This window comes from Pogona vitticeps, chromosome 11, assembly GCF_051106095.1.
Source record: "Pogona vitticeps strain Pit_001003342236 chromosome 11, PviZW2.1, whole genome shotgun sequence".
In the NCBI taxonomy this organism is placed as follows: Eukaryota; Metazoa; Chordata; class Lepidosauria; order Squamata; family Agamidae; genus Pogona; species Pogona vitticeps.
Genome location: NC_135793.1, coordinates 3,598,173 through 3,625,726, shown reverse-complemented (window position 1 = coordinate 3,625,726; position 27,554 = coordinate 3,598,173). Strand labels below are relative to the sequence as shown.

General features: G+C 44.9%; 1 protein-coding gene across 3 annotated transcripts in view; it reads left to right on the top strand.

Annotated features, from left to right (window-relative positions):
• The window catches only part of TMEM164 (transmembrane protein 164), a 31,195-nt gene extending 5,353 nt beyond the window's left edge, over nucleotides 1-25,842 (top strand). For 2 of the 3 annotated variants that reach the window (XM_078380784.1, XM_078380783.1), the window contains 5 exons: nucleotides 10,808-10,857; nucleotides 11,630-11,696; nucleotides 20,420-20,498; nucleotides 22,576-22,676; nucleotides 23,803-25,842. In XM_078380784.1, the coding sequence (XP_078236910.1) occupies nucleotides 10,808-10,857; nucleotides 11,630-11,696; nucleotides 20,420-20,498; nucleotides 22,576-22,676; nucleotides 23,803-24,009 (504 nt within the window). In that variant the 3' untranslated portion in view covers nucleotides 24,010-25,842. The remainder of the gene's footprint in view (nucleotides 1-10,807; nucleotides 10,858-11,629; nucleotides 11,697-20,419; nucleotides 20,499-22,575; nucleotides 22,677-23,802) is intronic. The other variant, XM_078380785.1, reaches the window with a different exon arrangement.
• The last annotated feature ends 1,712 nt before the right edge of the window (nucleotides 25,843-27,554 follow it).

Below are 27,554 nucleotides of genomic sequence, written 5' to 3'. Positions count from 1 at the left end.
AGAGTCCCACAGCTTGTTTACCAGATGCACATCTTTGCCAGTAGTCTGTGTATAGCTGTATGAATAGGGTGGCCTTATGATGAAGAAGCTTCTCTTTTAGGGCCTGCATAGCTTTTTGTGCGAGTTACACCTACTAGAATTCTGTCTTTTGTATCGTTATTAGGAGTGAAGGAGCTCTGTCTGCAATGTGCAGGAGTCAGCTGTAAAGCCTTGAGGATATTAAGCTGTGTGTGAGTTACTGAAAAAAGGATTTTGATTCAGGAGGTACTAATAATCATGTAGTCAAGTCAATTCTGACTTATGACAACCCTTTGCAGGGTTTTGCAGGCAGAGGACACTCAGAAGTGCTTTACCCTTCCCTTCCTCTAGGGGCAGCCTTGGGACAGTGCAGCTTGCCCAAGGCTACCCAGGCTGGCTCTTCTCCCAGGAGGCACAAGTAGGGAACTGCACTCCCAACCTTTGGCTCTATAGTCAGATACCTAAACTATTGAGCTATTTAGCCAGCTAAGTAACACTTAAGCCAAATCAAAATATTATTTTATTTAAACAGGTGGAAAGTTAAGCCTTACGTTTTGCACCATGTTCTGAGGACCATACAGGATTAAATCAAAGGTGGGGTGTTTTGTTGCGTCTCTGACTAAATGGAATAATATTCAGTGGCTTCTACAATTTATTGTCTTGGATGAAACCAAAACATTCCATGTTGTCAAAGAAATTGGGGACCTGCCCTGCTTTGATCCTGTCATAACAGCTTCTAAGGGATCCTGGGCTGACATCCAAGCCTTCTGATGCACACGCCCCGGAGGATTGTGACGGGGCTGCTGTTTTCTGAGAAAGGAGTGGACTGAAACTTGGGACGTTGCTGATGTTGCGCAACAGGATCTCAGCCTGCGGCTGGTGAGAAAGAACTAAAAGGAAAAGAAGCTGCCCAAAACCAAACAGTGTCTTTTCTTGTAATAAAAACTTTTCTAAAGGGCAGGCTTGACCCAAGCAAGCCATAAGAAGTCATTTGACACAGGTATGAAAAGTGTGTGTGAGATCACAAATCTTGTACATATAGGTTTTATGGAAGCCCCTCCGCCCTCGGCAACGTGCGCGGTAGAGGAAAGGAACAGAAGGAAGAAGACGGTCGGAGGTGACCTCCTTTTTTAATTGAATGTCTTCCCACCCACCTCCATAGCTTGGCCACTTCGCATCCCCACTAAAATGCTTGGCTTGGGATTCGTGGAGCTTGAGGCGTTGTGGGAGAGGTAGCCCAGGTGATACTTTGGCCAATGTTTCCCCAGTGACTTGAACTTAACAACCCCCTGAGGGTACGCAGCATCTACCCAGCTTGCCAAGAAGCGGTCATATTTGAGGAGTTGAGCCGATGGCCATTGGGAGAAAGCCGGACCCTGATGGTCGCCAGGAGCAGGCAAATAGTATATCTTGTCAGTCTTGTGACCTCTTAAAAGACAAGTGCACTTTTTATTTGGCACGCTTTTTTAATGAACGGTAGCCCTTTGGAGGTATGAATTGGGCAATCTGTTGGCCAATACCACTGAAAAAATGGAGAAGTGCTACTTTACAGAAATTGGCAAATACTGAGAGTAATGTCTTATTGCCTCATACTGATGTCCTCCCCCCCGCAAGAAGTAAAACATTATGTTTGCTGGGAGCTACTTCATGGTCTCCTAGGCTCTTTTCTTTGCTGTTGTTTAGTCATTAGTCGTGTCCGACTCTTTGTGACCCCATGGACCAGAGCATGCCAGGCCCTCCTGCCTTCCACTGCCTCCCGGAGTTGGGTCAAATTCATGTTGGTCACTTCAATGACCTTGTCCAACCATCTCATCCTCTGTCATCCCTTCTCCTCTTGCCGTCACACTTTCCTAACATCAGGGGCTTTTCCAGGGAGTCTTCTCTTCTCATGAGATGGCCAAAGGATTGGAGCCTCAGCGTCAGGATCTGTCCTTCCAGTGAGCACTTGGGGTTTTCTTTTCTTGCAAATGCACAGATTTACCACTGCAGAAGTAGTTGCATCACAGTACATTAAAATTAAAATGTCTAAAGTCGTGTAACCTGTAATCTGCAGGTTAAATTCCTTGATGGCGTCCTTCAGCCTGGGTAGACTGTAATCAGTTATAGGAGGTAGTAACATAAATACCATCTGGGAAGAGTTGAAAAAGCTTCCATTTTTCAAAAAGATCAAGGGTGTGCATGATGAAAGGAGCAGTCTTATCATGTGTGCGATGTTTCTGAACTGGGCTAGGTATTTGACAGAGGCAGGAAACTGATTCAAGATTGAGACAGTGAACACGATTCCTAAGTAAGGTAGCTTTGGGAGGCCTTAGCACTTTCCTCCGTTAATATTTTCTAAGAAACAGCCACCAGTTTTATATTGAATATAAAGGCCTTATAGTCAAGGATGTAGACAAGTCTCTGAGTCTTTGGTACCAAGTCACACACACCCAATCCGAGTCCCGGTTAAAAACAAGCTCCCCCCCATTAAAAAAGGGAGAGGTTGGGTGAGTTGTGAGTTGAATCCGAGTCAATTTGTGGTGTGAACTAAGTCCAAATTGTGGTGCAAATTAAGTCCGATTTGACAGCGAGTCTCGTGAATCGAGTCCCCAACCCTGCTTATAGCTGTTTTATTTATACCAGCTTCAGACAACTGTTCTAGAAGTTGGAATTATTACGTGCACACATGTGGCACAGTGGAATTCAGCGTTCATGCATTTGCTGCGTATTTTTGTATAATACGAAGCGGGAGGGTCTAATGAACCCTTCAACGTGTGGAGTTGCATTAATTCAATTTGGAATTCTTTTGCGCTTCTTGACACTCCTGTGTGAAAAGCTGATGGGCCGATGAAGGGGCCCATCACGGAGCTGAATGTGTCCTCGGACGCTTGAGAAGGAGGTAGAAACAGGGAACGTAGTACGCTGGTCCAACCCATGTTTCACTGAAGGCTGTGAAAAGCAGAGCCAAGCTCTATGAGGGCCAGGAAACACTTCGGGACAGGCCAGAGGCATTAGGCACGAAACTGAATTTTTTCAGGAAGGCTTTGAAACCGGTCCCTTGACCAGCAAGATAAAGAATTTAGTAAGATAAATTAAAATCCAGAAGTCTCAACTCATAAGCACCTATACTTAGAAAAATTGTCTGCTCGGATATGTAAGTATTGCAATCAGCAATAGAATCTTCGGCTTTCCTAGATTTATATTTGTTTTTCTCCTGTCTATTTTTGAGGGTTCCCCCCCATCATCTCCTTTCCCCCCCCGCTTTCCTCCACTGTAGCTTCTTTTTTAGTTTCTTTGTTATTTCTCTTCTGCATCGCGCTCCTGCTATTCCTGTCCATGTTGGGATTTTACTATTATCTTCTGCCCTCTTTTTTTTCTTGCAAGGTTTATTTCACCTTAGTAACCGCTGTAATAAATATCAGTGTTTTATCTCTTTCAAGGCAAGTAACATTTTTGTGGACATCCACACTGATTTTGCTAAACCATTACATTCTAGTTTGTTGAAACCTGGCCTGTTGGAATGTATGAACCTACCTCTGCTAACCAGCCACAGTATGTTGATTAGCTGCGTGCCACAGTCTGAACCCATAGTTTTTTTTTTTAACTTTAGTACTTTGACAGGGGACATGTCATCCATCCCTTTTGTACAAAGCGCTGTACAAACTACCAGATTACTGTGCAAAGCACTGTACAAGTAACCAGATTCTAGATCATTCTGTTTTACTTCAATGCTTTCAAATATTACTCCTCATCCATCGTTTTGAAGCACATTCAGTTTAGACTTTGTAAAAAAAATTCCCTAGGGCCTAGCCTGCTGCAGGTAAAGCAAAAAAGAGTGTAATTGAGCTTTAAATTATTCGGTTGAAATCCTGTTGCTCAGTGTAGAAAGTTCACTAGAGAAGGTCCATTGAATCAGGGAGGATTTGGGGAGTCAGCTCCTCCGTAAGTTCCATTGATTCAAATGGTCCTCCTATAATTGCAACTTACTTGTAAAGTGCGTCACCAGTAGACTAGATCCATTTGACTCAGTGGGGCCTATGGAAGAATTGACTCACCAAGTCCTCATTGTTTCATTGGGACTGGTGTAGTGAGCCTAAGGTGTGGCTAAGAAACAGGATCTCACCCTTTCTCTTTTATTGGACCTGAAGAAACACATTGATCCTTCAAGACGCTTTATTTTTTACACAAAACACATTCACAGCTACAGTCTTGCATATTTAGCAGATAGAAGTCTAAATTAGGCAGAACTTTGTCTTCCGCTGCTGTTAGTGTAATTAGCAGCTGGAGTGTGGAATCTTAATTGCTGTTTCAGTTCAGAAGCCTCTTCTACCTCTGTTTGACTTTTGAAATATATAAAGGGTTAGCTGCTTCTGTAAACACATTCCCTAAATATTGGATGCGTCCTTAACCTCTGGTCAAATAAGGAAATATAGTTCCCCCACCCCACCCTGTTAACAATGTCCCTTCTCACTTTATGCACAGGAGCTTTTGAAGGGCTTAATTGACCTCCAGCTGATCCATTCCAGAGCCTTTTTGCAAAAGGGACCTTTTTAAAACCAAGTTTGACCACATTGGAAAGTCTGAGACTGTCATGCTTAATGACAGAAAACACAGTTTCATTTTACTTAATGCGCTGGGATCGGCCCAAATCAATGAAAGCATTGATCTTTGTGCTTAGTCTGGAATATCATGCAGAAGAATCAACCGTTTTATTTTTATTTTTCATGCTGTTGCTTCTTTGGATAGACATAGTGCCTTTTCTATAGCTGCAAACTTTCGTAGCCTCTCTTCTTTTTCGGTATTTTGTTTATTTATTTGATACATTTCCCCCCTGCCTTTCTCCTTAAATGGAGCCAAGGTGGCTTACATCATAAAAAAGCATTAAAGCTAACAACTGTGAGTATACAAACAGTAAAAAAAAAAGGTCAAATAAATACCATACTAAAAAAACAGGCATCATCAAAAGACATTCAGAACAGTGAGGAATAACAATCCATTTAAAAACTCTACTCAGACCACCAGCCATTAAGGAAAACCTTGCCTGAAGAGAAAGATTTTTTTTTTGCCTGCTTGCGGAAGGACAGCCAAGAGGGGGCCAGCCAGGCCTCCAGTGGGAGGGAGTTCCACAGTCTATGAGCAGCAGCAGAGAAGGCCGCCTTCTGTATCCCCACCAAACACATCTGTGAAGGTGGTGGGACCGAGAGAAAGGCCTCCCCTGATGATCTAAACATCTGAGCAGGCTCATAATGGGGAGACACAGCCTTTGAGATAGCTCAAACCCAAGCCATTTAGGGCTTTGTAAGTTAGAACCGTATCTTTGAATTGTGCCTTGAAATGGATCGCCAGCGAGTGGAGCTATTGTAACAGAGGGGGTCATTATGTGATCCCTGTAAGCAGCCCCAGTCAGCAATCTGGCTGCTGAGTTTTGGACCCGCCAAAATTTCCTGACACTTTCCATTGGCCGCCCCACGTACAGCGCCTTAGGGCAATCCAGCCGAGATATAACTAAGGCAACGTGCCATCGTAGCCCGTTCAGACTTCTCCAGGAATGGGTGTCGCTGTTATAGAGACTCCCTTGGCTGTAACAGGAAGGTCCAGATTTCTCTTCCTCGTCGTCTTGCGCAGACGCTCCTGCCTTTCTCATAACTGGCCCCGTTGCAGAGTTTGAGACAACCTTCGAATGGCAGAAAATTTGGGCAGAGAGGACATGAAACAAGCCGGCGTCACCAGCGTCCATTCGGAAGAGTGACATTTCTGTCTCACAAAGTCCCTTTCCAGTGGCTCAATTTAGCGTTGACGAGGTAGAGGTCAACTGTATCAAGGATTACGTACTTTCTGTGGGTGGTGGGGAGACCCTGAATCAGGATGCCTTCTCCCCTGGGGATAACCCCCCAGCTTTGCAAAAGAGCCCCCCAACAGCCCTGTGCGAAAACGTGGAAGTCCTGAAGGTAAAGCCCTGAACTTTTTGGCTTCCACATTTCTGGCACCTTTCCACCTAAGCTCCCTGGGAATTATGGGATGTGTCTTCCATCACATTTGGAGGGCACCAAGGTGACAAAAACTGCCAGAAGCTACTTGCTTTAAATACTTTTTTGGCACAGATGAAATTCAGACTGACGTCTTCCCCTCCTTTCTCTCCCGCTTCTTTGGACATGTAAAGTTTTTCTGTCCCCACTGGGCACAGAAGAGAGAAGTCGTCGGCTCGTAAGCCTAAAAAAAAACCAAATCATGTCTGAAAGGATGTTTCTTTTGAGGCCTCCAATTGAATTTATTATTGTTATTTTTCAGCCGTCTTTTGAAATCAACAGACTGCTTAAAAAAAAGAGAGAGACAGAAGAAGTGGAGGAAATGTTGCCCTATAAAAACTGAAACAGCAAGGAGAATAGGAATCTGGTTTTGTTCACAGGGGATCAGAAGGCAGCCGAGTCGATACAGCTTTTAAAAAAATCTCGAGCAATATTCTTGTCCTCTAGTTGTGTGGTTTTACATAAAGAGTTTTCCGTCGATGGAATGATAGTTAAATGCTGAAAATGTTAAATAGTTTGTGGGAAAAAAGATCTGAGATGATGGAGGGAAGAGAAATTGAGATACTGGAGCAACTGTGTTGCATTACAGGAAAGTACACGTAAGCTTGTGCACCAGTTTTCGCTTCGCTATTTGGTAGCATCTTTCTTTAGAGAAGACCAACTACAGATTTTAAACCAAAGGAGGGCCTCATCCAGTCTTAAGTTGCCCCATCGACTCACCTTTTGTTTTTTAATGACTTTGTCTCAATTCGAACCCACCCACCCTTTCCCTTTTTTCTGCGGGGGGGGCGGGGGAGAGAGCTTGTTTTTAACAGGGATTCAGGCTTGGGATTCGGGACTTGGTAGCAAAGACTTGAACTCGGGACTCCGACCCAAAGGCTTGCCGTCCTCTCTGGCCTCACCCTCCGGTCCAGTTTCTTCCCCAAATGTCTGGTGGTCACCTGCTTTGGAGGAAAGCTTTGTGCGGGATCCTGGGAAAAAGCACTTAAGGCTCCGTTAGACCCGTGACATGTTCTGCTTTGAACCTCTTGTCTTCCTCCTAGCGTCCTTTCTAGGGCTCCTGTTGAGTTTTTTTCCCCGTGCATTGGAGCTGCATTTAGAACTTGTCTAAAGGCTTCATGCGGTTTGTTTGCAAAGGTTTTTCTCTTCTTTCCCTGGCTTTGTTTAATGCTATTTCTTCAGTCGTGTGCGTCCTTTAGCAAATACCCCAGGCTTCCCCTTGCATTGATCGCATTTGTGTCCATCTATTATTAATATCCTGTAAGCTGAATTGCTTCTGGTTTTAGCTATCGTGTTTCTGGAACCACGCTTTGCTCTGAAAGAGTTCAGCAGCGTGGGCTACCAACTGAATATGCTTAGAGAGAATGGAAGCAGGGCAGTCACCGACGGCTTAGGTAACAGTTTCCTGTGGGCATTTCTATTATACAAATATTAGGGATTAAATATGCACCGGAGTGGAGTAGTTACAAGGATTCTCATTCGTATGGTCTAGGAGATCAGGTATTTTTTTTTATCCTACCAGTTGCCAGTGGACTTAACTCACATTAGTATGGCCAGTAACGATGCATGCTGGCAGTTTTCTCAGCATCTGGAGAAATGCCATACAGTTCCCATTGGAATTAGTACACCTGTTAGTCACAGAATTTTAGAGCTGGAAGGGGCTCATGGTGGTCAATTTGCCACTTCAGGAGTCTGCGGCTAATGCATCCCTGACAGACGGCCATCTACGTTCTGTTTTATAACGCGCAATGAAAGTGCTGGAGGAGAGCTTTCCAGAGACCCTGGATGGCCAAAAAAATGAACAAGTGGGAAAAGACAATCATGCTAGGAAAAATGGAAGGCGGCAGGAAAAGAGGAAGACCCAATACGAGATGGGGGAACTCCCTAAAAGAAGCCACAGGCTCAAGTCTACAAGAGTTGAGCAGGGCTGTTAAGGACAGGACCTTTTTTGATCCTTCCTAGAGTCACCTTGAGTTGGAGGCGATCTGACGGCATTTAAAAACGACGCCAGAGAGTCCTCCACCTTCCAGAGCGGTCCACATCCCAGTAGAGCAATAATTGCTATCAGGAGCTTCTTCTTAGCTTTTGACATCCATTAGCTCAAGTCTTATGATTTGCGGCAGCAGAAATAACATCTACCTTGTGACATCTCCCCAGATATCACGAGACAGATCCAAACTTCAGCTCAGGATGGGAATTTGAACGATGTTTAGAAATGACTGGTTTTGTGAACGAACGCGTCGAGTAGCACAGAGAGCGGGGTGGTGCAGGAAAGGATGCGATCCTTGCGCTTAACATGGCCGAGCAGGGCTACTCGAGCCATAGCTGGAGAAGGGCCAGTGGTCGAGCTGACATTGGATGTGAGCCTCCGAATTCATCTGGAACCAGAGGATCACATTTCACGTTAATGTTTCGGGTGGCCTTGAAACAGGCCGCATGGACATTGATATTTCTGAAAAGTTAGTTTGGGCAATGAAACAGAAGTGGTTGCTTTGTGTTCTGAAGCTGGCGTTTTGCCCCGGTTATAATTGCAGTAATTCCGTGTTCTTCAATCAAGTGACTGTTCGGTTTCGAATAGAAAAGGATCCGTGAAAAGGCCACGAGGGAGTGTAAAATTCTGAATGCCTTCGACTCTAAAGCTCATCAGCAGCTCTGGATGGTAGCCAGCCTTTATGTATTCCAAAAAAAAATCCGAGACCAGCCCCTGCTGTTTTGTCTCTGTGCTTATTACTAGGCGTAACCTGATACCTACACACCTAGCAATGATTCATTCAGTCTCCAGTCTCTGCCTTGGGACCCCGTCCAGCGGTAGATTTCATGGCCACGACAATCATCCATCCCCTTTTGTGGACAGGCCTGTACCTTCCCATATTATGTATCTGATCCACCCATTGCTAAAACAAACACAACACAAAAGAAAAGTTTGGGAGGATTCAGAAGCTTGCCTATTTATTTCTGTGACATGTTCACTCATATTAACAGTATTGCTGAATGGTGGAATTCATTGATTTTTTTAAAAAATCTTGAACCAGCGCAGGTAATCTTTCTGAAAACAACAGAACGTTCCGTTTCTCAGCCGGGCTGCTGTTTGCTAAAAGGGGTCAGGGCAGGTGATGAGACCGAGCGGTGATTCCTAGCCCTCCTTTCTGTCCTCATGCCTTAGTTGATAATTGTCTCCTAAAAGGGCAGATGAGGGAGAGTAGTAAATAAAGGCTGTTGCAAAAAAGAAAGAAAAAATCAACTTGGTGTTTGGCTGGCAACTCTGAAAGTCTCAGCTAGAAAAACAGTGTGTTTTGGTTACGGTGCGTCTGCCCCCCTCTTTTTAAGTATTCGGATCAGCCGATAGAAACTTGTTTGGTTTCCTTGGCTGGTGAAGCCGATCAAGTCCCAGTCCCCCTGCACGGTGTTTCCGAAAAAGGTTCAGAACTCGGCAGTCAGAACTGTACTACGGACTGTCCTAGCAGGTGGTGGGAAAGGCTCCCTTTTGACACTACAACTCCCAGAAGGCACATCCTGGTTTCTTGGAAGTTGGAGGGTTGTTTTTTTAAGTGACTTCTCTAAATGGTAGCCAGGCTTGCTATGTGACTATTATCTCTGCTGAAGGTGAACATAGGGGGGAGGTGAGGGTACGATCCACAACTTTCTGGATCGGCAAATAGAATTCAGTAGAACCACGGTATCCTCAGTGGATCCATTCCGGGACCCCTCCTGTGGATGCCGAAAAACGTGGAAATATGGAATGTTATGCATTGCATGGTCTTGGGCTTCCTCTAGTGGCCATATTTGGTAAATACATCCTGAAAAAAATATATTATATTTCTGAGTTTTTTTATTTAGCATTTTTAAGCAGCAGATAAGTGAATCGGTGGGTACTGATCCCATGGATATGAGGGTCCTGCTGGATTCAGTTGCCGACACATGAGAGCCTAACTCTGTTTTAAAGGAGGTGGCAGCGTAGTTTGGAGGAACAGTGATTGAAGAGACCAAGGCTAGGTGCAACTTGTAAAATCTGCCTGCAAAGCAGAGACTTTAGAATCCTGGCTTCCTTCCTCATCCTCCCTTTATTTGTATACACTGCCGTTCCAGAAACGGTCGCTTGCCATCCGAGCCCTGCAGGACAGAGCAAACAAACAAACAAACAAAAACACCAAACAAAAGCCTAAACAAAAGATTCGTGCTGGGTGGGTGGGGGGCGGAAATCAAAACAGTCTTGTAAGAAGTGAATAAATATTGATAAGAGAATGACATGGTAAATGCATTAAAAGCACCAGGAACATAGAAAATTAATAGGGCAACAGGAACAAAAAAAAGCACGCCATGAATTAATACTTTTATTACCAGCTTTTGAAAAGCTGCATCCTTTAGCCCTGCTAATAAGCAGCAAGAGAAGAATATTGAGGAATAATAGAATAACAGGAGCATAGCCTTTTTAGAGGAAGGCAAGGGCTGGTTGGTAAGTGTATGAATCCCTCTGTCCCAGGTGGTTAGCAAGCAGAGTTATCTCCTCTGATAAGGACTGAGATTGCAAATAGCAGCGATTTGGAGCAGCCATGGATACGAAGTGTCCCTGTGTATTCATCACCCGTCAAAACAAGGAGAACGATGTTGAAGAAAGTCAGAACTGCGTCTTTACACTCTTGATTGAAGACCAAAGCCATGCTTTGCTTGAAATTCCTTCTTGTGCTTAAGAGAGAAGGTTTCCACTAAAAGAGACCTGCTTGTTTTGTGCTTGATGTGAAAACACGTTGGTAACTGTTGTTATTTTCCCCCCTCCAATATTACAGATTTTTCTGCTGGCCTGTCCCCCCTGCCACTTTGCGATGATTCTCTTCAGGTAATTCTTTCGCCAAGCTCCAACAAATGATTTAGACAAGTAAATACAGCTTCCGTTACTTGCGTGAAACCAAAACCCACGGACTTAAAGGCGATGTGGATGGCAAAATGTACTGTGAACCACGTTGAGTTTCAAAGTGATTCTCACCAAGGTTTTGTGTCTGTCGTGAGATATTCTGAGATGTACAGTAAATAAATACTATTTGCTTTATCTCTGTTAACCAAAGGTATGCTTCAAATGTTTTATTTTAATTTATATACATGTTTATATAGTGACTAGCCGTAGTTATGATGAATGTGTTGGCCAACACCATTACTGTATTTTTCTGTGTATAAGATTATACTTTTGTTTAAAATCTTTAAAAATTGAGGGTCGTCTTATACACGGAAGTAAGCTGAGGAGAGAACAAAAATAAGTGGAGGGGAAAGCAGGGATCAAAGTGATCCTGCAGGACTTTGATCCCTGCTTTCCCCTCCACTTGCTAAGCCCCACTTAGATTTCTTAATTCTGGGATAGAAAAGTGGGGGGGTGTCTTATACATGGGCGCGTCTTATACACAGAAAAATACAGTAGCTCATAAAAAGCAAACTCCAGACTTCTGGTCGCCACACAAGAAAGCAAAAGGTGATGTACAAGGCTCAACATCACCTGGGCTTGTTCTTGAAATGCTAAACGGTGCTTGCTCTTTGCATGAAAACCAGACCAGCAAGGATCTCGTGGCATTGAGTCGATGCTGCTACACAGCGATAACTCTGTGCTTTTCTCTTATTAGGTTGCAAATGCATATGCTGAACGGGGCACTCTTGGCCTTGTTGTTTCCTGTGGTTAATACCCGGCTGGTGAGTAAAACAAAAATCTGTCCATGCGCTCTGTTTCTGTGTAGACCCTTTCATCGCTTTTCTCCATCACTCTTTCTTCTGGAAAAGGAACGATCTTTGTAATGCCAGCCAGGAGGTGCCTGCACATGACCCGACTCACTGTGCTGACTTGGCAGCATCCGTTGTAACAGGGACGCAGGGATCTTTGACCACACGTAGCGTGTGATAATAGAGTGTCACTCTCACTTATCTGTTTTGCAATCCAGGCTGTTTATCATGCAACAATCAAAGTCCAGATTACCAGCCATTCAACATAGTTGTGTTACTCTGTCAACCTGAGGTGACTTAAGCTGTGAGAGAGTCCTACGCTGTTTCATGAGAATCTAGACGGGGTTCGGTTCTGAATGGACAGAGGGAGAGCCCGAGGTTGGGAGTTTGATTTCCCCTTGGTGCCTCCTTGAACAGAGGCTGGACTTAATGATCTATAGAGTCTCTGTCAACTGTGCAGTTCTAAAATGATGATGATGGTGATGTTCTTCCTGCCTGGAGTCTACTGTTCATAGATAATGGTTGACATCCTGCTGCTTCAGAGTAGGCCCCTTGAATCCATGGGGATTGGTTGAGTCCACCTCCTCCTCCATTCATTCAAACAGGCCTGCTCTTTTGCAACTTTTAGCGCAATAAGTGGTAACTAGAGTAGGCCCACTTGAATCAATGAAACTTATGGAGAACTTGACTCACCCAATCTACCACTGATTCAGTGGGCCTTCTCTAGGGTAATTGACTACACCAAGCAGCAGGATTTCAGTCTGTATGTGTTGCAAATCCATAGCTTTACTGCACCTATATGATTTTCACATGTGACTGGTCTTTAAACAAGTTGCATGCTTTTTCCCTATGCTGAACTGTTACAGATTTTGAAACCAGGAAATAGTTCTGTGTTGTAAACAGGGAAAGCCTTGTTTTAAAATGGGTCAGGTTTATTTAGTGAGGGTGTTGGCTGAGATCCTTTTCATTATAAAGAAACATTTTCTTTTCTCTTGGGGGAGCTATTAAAAATGTTCAAGCCTTAACATTTTGGAGGAAAATACAAGTTTGTACAAATACTTTTGCAAACTTTATTTAGTGTTTAGAACAACACATAGTCTATATCAGTTGGTTGATGCTGATCAGGAAGAATTCATTAAAATGGCAAATGAATAAATCTCATTTTGCAGATATGAATGCTTCAGCAGTTTTGCCTCACCTGCATGCAAATACAGGGAATGTTAAGCAGATAGTCTCCTAAAAATTAGCATCCGAGGATTAATGAGATTAATGATTACCTTCATTACTTAAGATTACCATGGTATTAGCTAAGAGGAGCTACAGTGAGACGCATATCATTACTAAGCTGCTTACCTGACTACTTTCTTTGTATGGCGCTCTGTCTACTCATTAGTAATTTCCAAAGTGACAGAGTAAATGGCAGGTCACTCTCCGTGCGAGGCAACTTCTGTTTGACTTCGAGAATAGCAGGGTGGATGCTGGCCATAAGGGTAGGAAAATGACCTGTCTTTTCCCTTTTCATCAGGGATTCCCCTGAAAATGTTTTCCCAGTGTGGCTACAGCAATTAAAGTAAATTATTATTGGCCAACTGGATTTGTGGCAGGAAAAGAAGGAAGCTTCTCTTCTCCGAATGCTTTGACTCCAGCCCGTCACTCTGACCACCCCTGGTTATAATTAATTAGATGGTATACATTATGTGTATCATATAATCTGGGCTTGACCGCAGTAATTACATGACATTATTCTGATGGCTTTAGCAGAATGAATGTTGTGCGGTATAAAAGTTGGAATACCTCTTCCGAATTCGATTTCTGAATGAGTGGAATTACCAAGCCCGTGTACCACCTGAATTTTTACCAAATTCAAAATGCCACCGTGTTTATTGCCATCTGCGAGCCTGCGTGGAAAAGCGAGTTCGTGCTGGTGCAATTTAAAGCACTGCCTCTGTGGACCACTTTATATGGGGTGGCTTTGGGGAAGCAGGATAAGCCGAGCGAGCTGCTAGCTTTAGATTAGGCTGCGCAAACCGTAGTGCCTCCCACAGGTTCCCGTGGCCTCTGGAAGTCAGCAAAAAACCAAACCAAAATCAAAACAAAAAAAGTCTTCCACTTCTGGAATCCTAGAAGAATGCAGTTTGGCAGGATGAGCCTCCTGGCCCTATGGAGGGAGATATAGTACCGTCCCTGGAAGCTTGTGAGGTCCATAATTAGTCCCCACACCCCACTACCCATATATTAAGAAATAAGCAAGTGGGGGGGGGGGAAGAGACACACCCATCATTTTGTCCTTTAAAACTTTGGCCTGGGAAGTTTAATTGCTTAATCTTCAGAAAAGCCGATCAAATAAAGGCCATGCTCGATCGGTCGCACGCCTTTCGTTCTAATCCGTCCTCCCCCCCCCCTTTGTTGGCTTGTTTTAATTAGGGTGGGAGGGAAGTTTTCGCCTGTCATGGAAGCGGGCCGATCAAATGCCATCTGTCTTTAACAGCAGAAGTCAATTCAAGAGCTTCTCTTCTGTGCCACCTCTGAGCTTCCTCCACTGCCAACGGCAGGAATCGCCTTCCCCCCCCCCCCCCCGTTCTCCTTTTAAAAAGCTTGGGAGCTAATGAACCCATCTTAACGAATGCAAGGTGCCGTTTGAATCCCCCATGACCTCTGAACCAAAGATCTTCCCAGGGTTCGCTTTCGCAACTCCCTGACGGTTATTGAAGACGGGTTCAGATCCGGCAGTAAGGCAGACATTCTGTGAAACCGGTTTATTTCCGTGGCTTGTTCCCGGGAGAGACAAATCCATGTGCCCAGTTCACATGCATCACGCTAAACAAACCGTGGATGGAAATGAGGTTCCCTTGTTATTTTTAGGCACCCCCCCTGGCAGCAGGAAGCCACGGAAGTCACCTTGTGCCAACCTTCCCCCTTATCTTTCATTAGAACGCTGAAGAAGGCTGGCTTCTCCTTCTGTCAGAATGCGGGTTTAGGGTTCAGAGTTTCACTCCACTGCCTCTCTTAACACGCGGCTGCTTGCCTCCACTGCCCAAATGACCTAGCAGGTCTGTTGAATGACAGCAGTTGTGGCCCCATGTTTCTCTGCATGTCCAGGCCTTCCGGGACAGTCAGATCAAGGGATTTCCTGATCTGTTTATTACAGTAGGACCACGATTGGTTCCAAGCCCCGCTTCCTGCAGATGCCGAAAACCGTGGATAATAGAGAACCTAGAGCCTGGATCATATCATGGTCTCTAGTGGCCATTTCTGGTAACTACATCATGGAAATATGTTTAAATACACATTTCTGGTTTTTAAAATTTTAATATTTTCAGGCAGCAGATAAGTGAATCAGCGGATAGTGGATACGGGATTCCTACTGTATTTAATATATCCTGCCTTTCCTCTAGGGAGTTCAAGATAGCTTATGTAGCACTCCCCCCCTTACCCACATTATTCTCACAACTGAAAATAAGGCTGAGAGTGACCAGCCCAGTGGATTTGTTGTCTCACTGGGAATCTTTAGGACCTGAATCTTTCAGATTCCAGACTAACACTCAAACCATCACACCACACTGATTAGAAAGTTTTTTGAAGAAGCCTGCAGGCATTCATGGGCACTCCCCCCCCCCCATGTATGAATTCCTTTCTCCCATCAGTGTTAACTGCAGTGGCTTAATGCGTCCACACATTTCAGTGTTGCTTCTGGCTGGGAACATGGTTGAAATGTGGTTAAAGCTAGCCTTGATGGAGATGTTAGCACTAAGGTGAAACTGAAGGGGGAAATTTAGCGCGGGAGAGAAGAAAGGTTGTTTTCTTCCCTTTTGAACCGAATGGCATCTTGGTTCTTTATTTTGTAACTTTCTAAGTTGGGGATGGCTAGAGCTGGCGGGTTCTTGAATCCGGTCTCTTTTCCTGTACAGTGGTGCCTCGCTTGACGACGTTAATTCGTTCCAGTGAAATCACTGTAGAGCGAAAATGTCAAGCGAAATAAAAAAGCACATTGAAATGCATTGAAAACTGTTCAATGCGTTCCAATGGGCTGAATACCTGCTCGTCCAGCGAAGATCCGCCATAGGGGCGGCCATTTTCGGTGCCTGTAGTGTGAAAAAATGCCTCCTAAAAACAGCGGGGAGCCATTTTGAGCAGCCGGTGGCCATTTTGAAAACCCAACAATCAGCTGTTTTGATCATCGTAATGTGAAGAATTGGTTCCCAAAGCAGGGAACCGATCGTCGCAAAGCGAAAAAACCCCATTAAAACATTGTTTTGTGATCGCAATTGCGATCGCAAAAACATCGTCGTGAAGCGGATTCGTCATTATACAGGGTAATTGTTAAGCGGGGCAAGACTGTACTTCCATCGGCCATTTATAAAGAAACACTGATTCTGTGGAATGTTAGTAAGTGGTGTAGAAAGCTGTGGAAAGTCCATGAATGTAACATGCAGTAGGGTAGAAAGTCAATAAGCATATTTAATAAATACAGTATATTTAGACTTCGCCACTGTAATACAAGGGAGTGCAAGAGAACCGGTTAGCAGAGAATCTTGCGTGTCTCACTGGAGAATGGATCTCCAGATTTCATTGGCTTGAACCACGGCATTTTGAAAATGGTATCAAAGTGATCCAACTGTGTGGTGTAGCACACTTTGTAGTTGCTATTTCATTGAAGCTTGCCTTTATTGTCACTAAACAAATATCAGGTGAAAACTCTTTATTTTTTTGAATTTTTGTTGTTGTTGACACAATTTTAATCCTGATTATCATTTTCTGCTACTTTTCCAGTTTGATGTGCTTCAGCTTATTTTATTTGCTCCATTTACATATTAAATGCCCTCTTGTGAGCCACCCATCCTGGAAAAATGTTTTTGAACGAGGGCATAAATATGTTTATAATAGTCACTTGTGTACAGTATCCTTCTAAAAAGCATTGGATTGGAAATGAGGAGATTAGCAGGATTTAAACACTGAGCCCAAAGCTACTCCAAAAGGATTTGGGTATGTAAAGTCTTAGTGAAGCTCCTTGTACGACTTTTTCTGTATAAATCGTTTTGCAAAGCAAAGTCAAATAAAGACCACACCACGGTGGCTGTTTTAGAGAATGATTTTATTTCTTCTGGGGCAAAGAGAGCGTTTATGTGTGTTGTACTGAGCAGTTTTTGAACTTGCAAGCTCTTGTTAGCAGTATGTGTCTTTCTGGTTTTTTTCCCCCCTTCCTCAACAAATGTTCTTGAAAACATAGCTAAAGATAAGATAAAAATAGAACAGGACCTGGAGGCTGAGGGCTTCCTGTCTCTTCTCATCTTGCTAGAACTAGGTAGCTATGATGCCCCCTGTAGCTGCTGTTCTTTTAAGATCTGCAAACTGCTTTAGCAATAGAACACAGCATCTACACCGGTCCTACACGTGATATCCGTGCCAGCCAAATTTCGAACATGTACTCAAGCGAGAGCTGAATCACAGAATCATGAAGTTGGATGGGACCTATATAAGGCCATTGAGTCCAACCCCCTGCTCAGCGCAGGAACACCATCAAAGCAGATCTGCCAGGTGATTATCTTAAGTTTTTCTTGAATGCCTCCAGTGTTGGAGTGCTCTCCAACTTCCGAGGTCACTGGTTCCACTGTCGTACTGCTCTAACAGTTAGGACATTTTTCCTGATATCCAACCGAAATCTGGCTTCCTTTAACTTGAGCCCATTGTTGTGTGTCCTGCATTCTGGGATGATCGAGAACAGATCCTGCCTCTCCTCTGTATGACAGCCTTTCAAATATTTGAAAAATGCTATCCTCTCTCCCCTCAGTCTTCTTTTCTCAAGGCTAAAGATGCCCAATTCTTTCAGTCTTTCCTCATAAGGCTTGGTTTTTGGCCCCCCTGATCCTCCTCCTTGTCACCCTCCTCTGAACTTGTTCCAGTTTGTTAGCATCCTTCTTCAGGTGCTGTGTCCAGAGCTGGACACAGTACTCAAGATAAGGCCTAACCAGCGCCGAACAGAGGAGAACGAGTACCTTGTGGGGTTTGGAGACTGTACTTCTGTTAATGCAGCCTAAAATGGCATTTGTAGCCACATCATACTGTTGGCTCATATTCAGCTACATCTACTGTATCCTGGTGCAGCCCACAAGCTTTTGTAGCTTAATTTTTGCCATGTAAGAAATGGAGGGTGGAGTGGATGATGATGATGAAAGCCAGATTAAAAAAAAATTAAAATAGAATGTATTATATGGACAGGAACAGTCTTGCTACTGTTGTGTCTCTACTCAACTAGAACCAAACTCATTAAAATAAAATATTTCTATGAACTGCTTGGATAGCTCAGCGGCTTAGGTCTCTGGCTGAGGAACCAGAGGTTGGGGGTTCGATTCCCCGCTGGGCCTCCTGGACTCAGTGATCTATCGGGTTCCCTCCAGCTCTGGAGTTCTGAGATTATTACGTATAGGGCAAGAATTTAGCTGTTTACTCATTTATATACCAACGCATTATCACATAGCACTATTCTAGGCAGTTTACATATAAAGCCAAAAGGATATAACAAAAAGAGTAAAAGAATATTGTAATAGAGAGAGGACAGGCAAAATAAGACGGCAAGAGGCCAAACATTCAAGTGAGGCTGCCTTCAAAGGCCTCTCGAAATAGAAGAGTCTTCAGCGGACTCTTAAAAATGGGCAGGGAGGGAGGGGGTACAGCTCAACCCTGGAGAGAAGGTGCCACTGCCGAGAAGGCCTGGATTCGTGTTGAAGATTTTCTGTCCTCCTTCGTGGTGGCCACCTGGAGGAGCATACCCTGGGAGGGATCGGGTGATGCGGGAGGATGGCCTTGGGAAGAGACGCTCCGACTAGTAACGGGGTCCCAAACCATGAGGGGCATTTTTATGTGAGCATCAAGGAACAATAGGTCAGTAAGTCAGCCCCTCTGTACGGTCCTCTCACACTGATGGAGGCACAGAAATGACTGTAGACCAACGGAGCCCTGGCTTTTCCATTTAAAAAGGATTGTCTAGATGAGAAGGCGAGGAAGGCTTTTGCTCAATGTAAAAACCTGGCGCTGTTGGGCCGAGGAGTCGCTAGAATAGATGGACCAGAAAATTGACCAGATCTGGTCTTTCCTTTTTCAGAGCTTGAACGCTTTTGTTGATGGTCTTGCTGTTCAACGTTTGTAAGCCTTTCGGAGAAACAAACTTAAGCCTGGCCTGCCGTTGGAAGCTCAGTTGCTTCCTGTAGGTGTGGTGGAGGATGATTTCCTGAAATGGCCCTGATGACACCGTAAAGCCAGCTTTATTGGCTTGGCTGGATTCCACTGGCGTCTGACTCCTCCCTCCCAGGGTGAAACCCTCCCGGTTTGTGGACGTTATATAATACCGTATGCAAACGTTTGCACTTGTGCTTGTTTGTTTCCATTGGCGAGCATTTCATGGGCAACACGTATGTGAATTGCAGGATTCATTGTGGCAGGCTGCCACTAACAAGATGCCGGTTGCGTTAGAGAAGGGCCGGTTGGGTGGTCAGGCACAGTGTTTCCCATCTTAGGTGGGTCGTCCAGTGTGTTTTCTCTGTGTGTCTTTTGTGTGTGTGTCACAGGTCACCTTACAGTCTATGTGTTGCAGCCCTCCCTGGTAAGATCATTTCTTCCTTGACCTTTTGGAGCAGGAAGTTAACGTCGGCGTGTATGGGCATGTATGAGAAACCAGTCCTCGTGGGAAGGCTGTGCTTTCTGAAAAGGGATGGCGGGGATTAATTTTTAAGAAAAAAAAGAGAGAGAAATGCCGGTGTAGATATGATTGCTGCCACTTCCACAAGAAAGGGAGCTTAACCAGGGCGCATCGCTGTTGGAGAGCCTAAAGAAGGGAGGAAAAGGAAGAAGACGGGCCCCCCATAACAACCCCCCAAGAGGGGGACGCACACAAAGAAGGCCTGCTGCTTCTGAAGTGACTGCAAGGAAAGCTTTGTGCCGATTTCAGAGGGAAATGGCCGCTGTGCGAAGGTTTTGCCCTCTTTCCTGGGCATCTCGATGTCCTTCCACCCAATGGCCCATCTTTGAAGCCCTTTGCCGTCTCTTCTGCCTACCTTTGACCTCTTCCGGCCCCGTGGGAGGCTGAGCAGCTGCCTCCTTGACCCGGCTGCCATATCAGGGAAAGAAGACCATCGCCCTTTTGTGCATATGTCGCCAGGTTGCAGGTTGCTTGGCTGTTATAAAAGTGGTTTTAAAAAACCAAAATTTTTAAAGGCTTAAATGCAGCCTCATGACAGCCTCTGAGTTATCACCCTCTCCCTTATTTCCTGTCACTGGCAGTAATCAGGAAAAACATGAGTGAGCAAATTTAGAACTTTGCTTGGAAACCATTTTTTATTGAATTGCGATAGTGTACAGTTCCTTTGTGTTATTTAGTTTATAGGAAAAAAAGATGCATAAAGGTACGACGTACGCTAAGAGGGACCGCCTGAAAAAAGTCAATAATAATGTTGGTTTTAGGTTTGATATGTAGGGAAGACTAATTTCTGAATGGCATAAAATCAGGGGGTTGGAAAGATTCCTAATCTAAAAATGCTGCATGACATCCATTTTTATTTGCGTTTTTCATTTTCCCAGGCACAAGGGATGATTCCTGTGATAGCTTTACGTGTCCTTCTCCAGAGAGCTAAAATAGTTATCTAAATAAATGTGTCCATAGCACTTAACAGATTTCACCCCCCCCCTCTGCTTCTTTTCCTCAGCTCCCTTTTGAAATGGAGATCTACTACATCCAGCATGTCATGCTGTACATTGTCCCCATCTACCTTCTGCGGAAAAGAGGTACGGCGGTGTGTCTGTTTTTGCTCCTGCAGGGGGGTGGGCCACCTCCAGAGTCTTGGGAACAGCATGGGTCTCCCCGCGAGCCACACTTTGTTCCCCACCCCACCGGTTCATGGGAACAGGAATTAAATGTATAAATAATGTAGGTTGGGTTCTCGGGTAAAAAAACATGCAACTTCTTGGTGGTTCTCATCCGCCTCCCTTGGGATAACCTCTTCGGAGCCTCTTGTCGTTGGCCGTGAGAACAAGGGATGCTGATGAAAAAGACCCTTTTTTCCCCCTGAGCCTGTAGGGATGCTCGTGTTCTTCTTCCCAAGACAAGCCAGTCTTTTTATGGACGTGCAGTCGTCTGCTGCCCTCTAGCGCTGGCCCTAGACTGTTGATGGGAGCCCGATTAACTTCCTCTCTGTCTCTGTAAAACCCAACGAACAATCGGCTCAGAGAGAAGCAAAGTTGTAGTTGAGGTCTTTGCCTTTGCAAAGGGTTGTGGAAGGAACGTGGCTGGTGAACAGCAACGCAAGATGCAAGCACTGTCGTCCACCTCCGTGAATTCTAAGAGATGGGTGAGCGCCAGATGAAGGGGGCCTGTTGATTAAGAAGCACAAACTCTCCTGATCAACGGGTTGGAAAGCATCCAGCCCTCCCCCTTTTTTTGCCAGTAGGAAAGGGAGAATATTCGTCAGCACAATAGGTTGTGATTCAGCCCTTGCTTATTTATGCTGTGTGTTCCATAGATTTGTGGTTACCTCCTCCTTTATATGGGCTGCTCCGTCAAGTTATCTCTAGAGAAGTTCACAGCACCATGACTACTATATCCTGGGGAGGTTCCCCAATCTCCAAGAGGGTGAAGCAAAGGGGGCTGTGAAGGACAGGATGCTTAATCTTGTGGAATTCCAATTTGGAATTCCAGGCCCAGTTCCTTTTGGGGGAAAAAAATTGCAAAGCATCCTCGTTTTGCTCCAAGTAAGGGTTCGCCGTGTGGCCTGAACAAAATAAAACACAAATGCAAAAATAGGCAATCCCTTTATAGATCACTAAAAATATATCATTGTACAATACACAAGCTTTCATGGACTAAAAAACCACTTTGTCGGGTTTGTACCAGTGTGAAGAACTTAAAAGTCCACACGTACATCACAGGATGGATTTTCCCCCCAGGCACTTTGCTTTTAGTCGTACGTCTGGAGACTGGTTGCTGTTTTATGGGTACAGCTTAGGCGTTTGCACGTGGAGTGTAACTACCGTATTTTTCGCTCCATAAGACGCACCTTTCCATAAGACGCACCAATTTTTTAGGAGAAGAAAACAGGAAAATATAATCTGTTTTCTTCGCTCCATAAGACGCACAGACTCCCCCCCTGTTTTGTGGGGAAAAGTGCATCTTATGGTGCGAAAAATACGGTACCTAGTTCTCCGTACAAAGAGGCACAGGCCACGGGTGTACACCCACCACCCAAAGTTTTGCCCAGGCTCTCAATAATCTCACTGGCTGTATGGTTTTTTTCTCGTTTGGGCTGGCTATTGCGCATTATATATTTGTGCAATTATTATTTTTTATTTCGGTGCATGCTGCGAGTCATTTGAGACACACCAGTTTTAGGATGGCAAAGTGTGTGTGGGGGTTTTGCAGTATTTGGAACAGAATGACTACGTGGGATGAATTTGTGCGGTAACCAGAGTCCAGTTCTCCTTTCAGGAAAAGTGAACCGTATTTGTGAGCATGGAGGCTTTCCAAAAGAGCTGCTCTTCTCCCAGGGAGATTTACAGCATGGACATTGTCACTGGGGGGGTAACCGGGGGGTAAAGCTAGAAGCCTCCAACACCCCCTTCGTCTTCAGTGCCTGATTTATGCCCTGCTCTGTCCCACAGCCTTGAGGTTTTTTAAAGACGAATTTGAGGCAGCTGGTTTTTCCTCTTGCAGATCTGCGCATTCCATGGTTTGGCTTCTGAGAACTACATGGTAACATCTCACTAAAGAGGGACTGCTGTTATTTGGGAAGCCCAGCAACCTCACTGAATAACTTCACCTCTTTCCCACTCTCTCTTTCCGTCCCTTACCTCACGCCCTCCGTAACAGGTATCTACACCCCTGAGCCTTTCTGTAATTTCTGGTGGGCTTTATTAGCCACGGGGTTGATGTTCATCTACCACTTTACGGCCCTACAGATTCTGGGACTGGTGAGTAAAAAGTTCTGGTTTATTGCATCTGCCTCTTGTGTTAATGTACAAGTAAGAATCAAAGGACTGGAGGTGACACTGGAAAGCCACAATGCTTAAAGCACTCTCTGGGCAGTTTACCGTTTTTAATAACTGTGGTGCCTCGCTTAACGAGGATAATCCGTTCCAGCGAAATTGCTGTAGAGCGAAGTCCTCATTAAGCGAAATAAAAAATCCCATTGAAACGCATTGAAAACCCATTCAATGTATTCCAATGGGCTGAAAAACTCACCGTCCAGCGAAGATCCTCCATAGGGGTGGCCATTTTCGGTGCCTGTATAGCGAGGAATCCATGCAAAAACACAGCGGGGAGCCATTTTACACAGCAGGTGGCCATTTTGAAGCCGTCGATCAGCTGTTTTAAAAACGTCGTAATGTGAAGAATCGGTTCCCAAAGCAGGGAACCGATCATCGCAAAGCGGATTTTGCCTATTAAAACATTGTTTTGCGATCACAAAAGCAATCACAAAACAGTCATCGTATAGCGGTTTTGTCATTTAACAAGGCAATCGTTAAGCGAGGCACCACTGTATACAGGCTACCCATGGCACACCCACCCATTGGTGAGCTGGGTACTCATTTTACCCACCTAGGAAGGATGGAAGGCCGAGTGAACCTCGAAGCTGGCTACCTGGGGTTCAGCCCAGGTCATGAGCCATTTTGGCTGCAGCACTGCAGTTTTAACAACTGGCGCCCCGAAGCTCCATGGGGTCAAGAGCAATGCACGGGGGGGTTGTTCTGTCTGTAGACTTCTTGACTGGCAGCTTGCTTTAAATGAAGCTGATGGCTGTCGTTGAATGACCTCAATCTTCATCCAGGGTGGAGGGCCTCGCTCTCCTTCCCCCCCTTGTTAACCAAGATGGCCACCCAACCACGAAGAAGCCAAAGTTAGCTCTGGGAAAGGCAAGACCAACTCCATGCTAGCCGACCTTCTCTTCCTCAGTCATAGAAAGCAAACATAGCCCTGGACATATTTGAGATGGGGAACTCTTATGTTGGTTGTTGGTTTCTAAGTGAATTGAGCAAACAGATGGTCCTTATAAGAGTAACTGAAGCATCCTTCTCTCCTTCCCTCTTCTTTTTTAAGGCCACAGAGGTGAATCTGAATAACATGCTGTGCCCGGCCATCTCGGATCCCTTCTATGGCCCCTGGTATCGAATTTGGGCATCAGGCCACCAGACAATCATGACTATGGTTCACGGGAAGCTCATTACTTTTGCCTTCTACAGTACTGTCCCTTTCTTTAGATTCTGTCTGGATTTACTTCGTCTCCCAGCTAAGAAAATATCCTAAAACATCTATACGGACAAACACAGGAGAAGCAGAAGAGGACTCCGTTGGTGGTGGGAGAAGACTGGAGTGAGGAAAAGATCCTACATGTGCAGCTCCTTTGGGTGTCTTTCAACTTATATGAACTATCACATTCCCTCCTGTTGCCTCCCTGACTGTTGATGTTTCACTGCCCAGAGCCGTTGGCAAAACTTGTGGCCTTATTCATTGAGAGGGTGATGTCTGCTTATACCACTGCTCTACAACAGAATCTGGCTCCTTTGGAACTGGGGGAAACTTGAAAAAGTGTCAGCACCCTACAATGGGGCACATAAAGCTGTTGGAGAAGTGTCTTTCTGCCATGGTTTTTACTCATTAACCTACTGAATGGTAATTCTTAATTTTAGTGATAAGAGTGCAGTTTCTCCTGCGGTGTGGGCATCGAACACTGAGTCCACTGCCTCTGCCTACTTCACCTCTTTCGTCTTATTCCCAGATGCTAATACAGCAGTGTCTTTGGTGTCTTCTAATCATGAGTACTAATTAGCAAGGTTCTGCTCTTACAGCTGGTTGAAAACAAATTTGGAACAACAGCAGTGATGTGTACTCCTTAAAGACGGACTTTCAAAACTACTGATTTTCAGCTCCAGTCGGAAAACTACAGCATTTAAACAACAGTGTCGGAAGATCTGGTGGCAGCCCATAGATGACGTTCCAAATTAATTGTTGAAATACATGATGAACTGCTGGATAGCTTGGTGGTTTAGGTCTCTGGCTGCATTACCAGAAGTTGGAAGTTTTGATTCCCCACTGTGCCTCCTTGACAAGGGGCTGGACTCCGAGTTCCTCTTCCAGTTCTGCAGTTTTAAGATGATGATGATTATAATCAGTATATAGCTATGAGAGTCTATAGCAGTGTGGAGGATGAACTAGTGTGTTAGGCCTTGGCTGGCAGCAGTGTCAGAACAGGAGCCTCCTTTAACACAGGGGCTGTTAGCTTGGATCGGATGGGACGGTACCCCTCAGTCAACTGGAATGGCGTTGAAGTGAATGACAGCCATTAAGACACCCCTGATTGCAGTATATATTCACCGTTGCCAACCCCTTGAGAAGCAAGCTGGCTTGTCTGAGCGGCAGTAGAAATATGTAACACGGGCCACCAAAACGCCCCAAAACTGAACTTGGTGGTGAAGAAGACAATGGTTTGTGTTACGTTTCCGTGTTTGTGCAACCTATAATTTTGGAACCACTCACAAGAATCTGGTGCACAGCGTGATGACGATGAGTTGAATCCTCGCTGTTTTTTAAAAAATTATTATTTATTGAGTGGTCCAGTAAAGATGTCACCTGTTCCTGCCTTGGTAGAACTTCGAGACACGGACGGTCTCCCTCAGAAGACAGCTGTGCTCAATTCAGGGAGCCTCCCTTTCCAGCAGGACCGTTGAACCGACAACTGCTGTAGACCACCCTCTCTCTCTTTCCCTCCCACCCTCAGATCCCTCAGTCTGGTATCGCCTTCCTCAACAGAATGCAAGGTGCTCCAAGGGGTGTGTGTTTTGCGCTGTGCAGCCTTTTCGATACCTCAGGAGGAGAGCACTTGCCTTAAAGGTCAACCCAATGGCTTTTCTCAGAGACCAGGGTGGGTGGATTGGGGGGGGGAAGCATTCACTGGTCTCGGTATTTTGCTTCACTTGACCAAAACTTGAATCTGTTTACTGATTGGCATAACTAGGAGTATCTTTTATCTTCGGCTTTGTAAAATTTTGTTGGTTTGTTTTTGCACTGTGTATTTATACCTGGTGAGGGTTTTTGTATGCATTATACTGTGAATATTGCCAAGAACTTATCTTCTCTGAAGATGCACATTGATTTCTTATCTAACACAGCCCCTGCTGGCCTTTCTCCTACCCACCTTTTCTTTGGGGGGGGGGGGAAGGGGTGACTTTGGAAAAGCTGCAATGGGCATGGCATGCCTTGGCTTTTTTAAAAGAACGACTAAGCCGGTACGTTTGGTGTGGTGAATCTTAACATCCAGTTCATTTACCCTTCAAAGTTCCATGCTTAAATAGAGGCGTTCCGTGACAGTCCTAGCTAAATAGTATAGATATAACCATTAATCCAGTGTGTATAGGCTGGTGCTGGACAGAAATTCAGGATTTCTGCACGTGGAGCAGAAGAAAATGTAAATTGCAAATGATGCAGAACGAACATTACTGATTTTAAAGATACTCTTTAAACTATATTTCTAAGTTAGACCTTTCAGTGAAGCTGCAGAGGGAAGGTCCCTATGAGACAAGGGGCCAGTGGTGTGGTCTTCTTTCCTACTGACACACGCGGGCATAAAGTGGGTCGCTTCCTAGGTTTTGAGGGAAATTTTCAGGAGGAGAACTAGCCTCCTCTCTGGAGCCCCAGCACCATGTCGCTCCTTCAACCAGGGCCCTGCCTTTTCCTAGTATGTTGTTTACCAGATATTGTGGGTCTTCCTGGTAGGTGCTCAGAACTATCTCACAAAATTACTTCTTACTCTTAAAAAAGAAAAGTGCCATGTTTTTTTTTAACCTTCCCATGGTCTAATTGGGGCGTCCCACACAAACGGAAGCACAGGTTTTCCTTTTCGATAAGGAGATGCATTTCAGTAGCTTTGACAGGCTTAAAAATATTCTGGCATTGTTAGTGGTTCAGATGCTGAGTTGGATAATCACCTGTTTCGGCAAGTGCTCCTAGTTCAGCACCTTCGAACGGAGGCGGATTTTTTGCTTATGCTTTCTGCCTGCAATCCCTGGATTGATCCGTGTCCACGTCTGATTCTGGGAGGGGGTGGGGAGTCTGTAAGGAGCTTGAACGTCGGGGCTCTGCGCGGCATCCGCAGTTGTGACTATCAGTGCATTGAAGGGAATCCTCCGTTCAATTATATTTTGTGAGCAAAAATTACTTCTGGGCTCCCTGGGGCATTGTGGGGGCTTTGGTGTAATTCCCTCTCTAGATAAACGACTTTGAAGTTGGCTGTCCAATCGCTGACAAACTCATTCAGTGAACAGAACTTTTCTGCTAAAATTCTCCTTTCCTCGCATTCATAACTAAGCATCCTATAAGCTGTCTTTTCCTGTCCTTTTTGTTTACAAGGTAGCCGAACCCTTCCCCCCCCCCCAATTTTAAAGTGGAAGTTTTTTTTAAAAAGTAGTCAGATATTTGTATTGTACAGTAGGGCCCCCCTATCTGCGGGATCAGTATCCACTGCTTCACTATCCACTGATCCACTTATCCATTAAAAGTCTTATATGTCTTGCTAAAGAAGCTACCAGAACTGACCACTAGAGGAAGCGAGAGACTATGCTGTGTATAGCATTTGCTATTAAAATAATGTTTGCTATAATCTGCAGACATTGGAGGGGGGGCAGGTTCCTGCTGTACTAGGAATTAGTTCACAGGGATGCTGTGTTTTGTTCCAAGGAAGGGGTGACTCTGTGCCCACCTTCCCCAGTCTGGTGTCATGGGCTAGCGCTCATCCTGAGTGCTGTAGTGATGGGATTTGTAGGCCAGCACACTTGTGGGGAGGGCCCAGTTGGTTG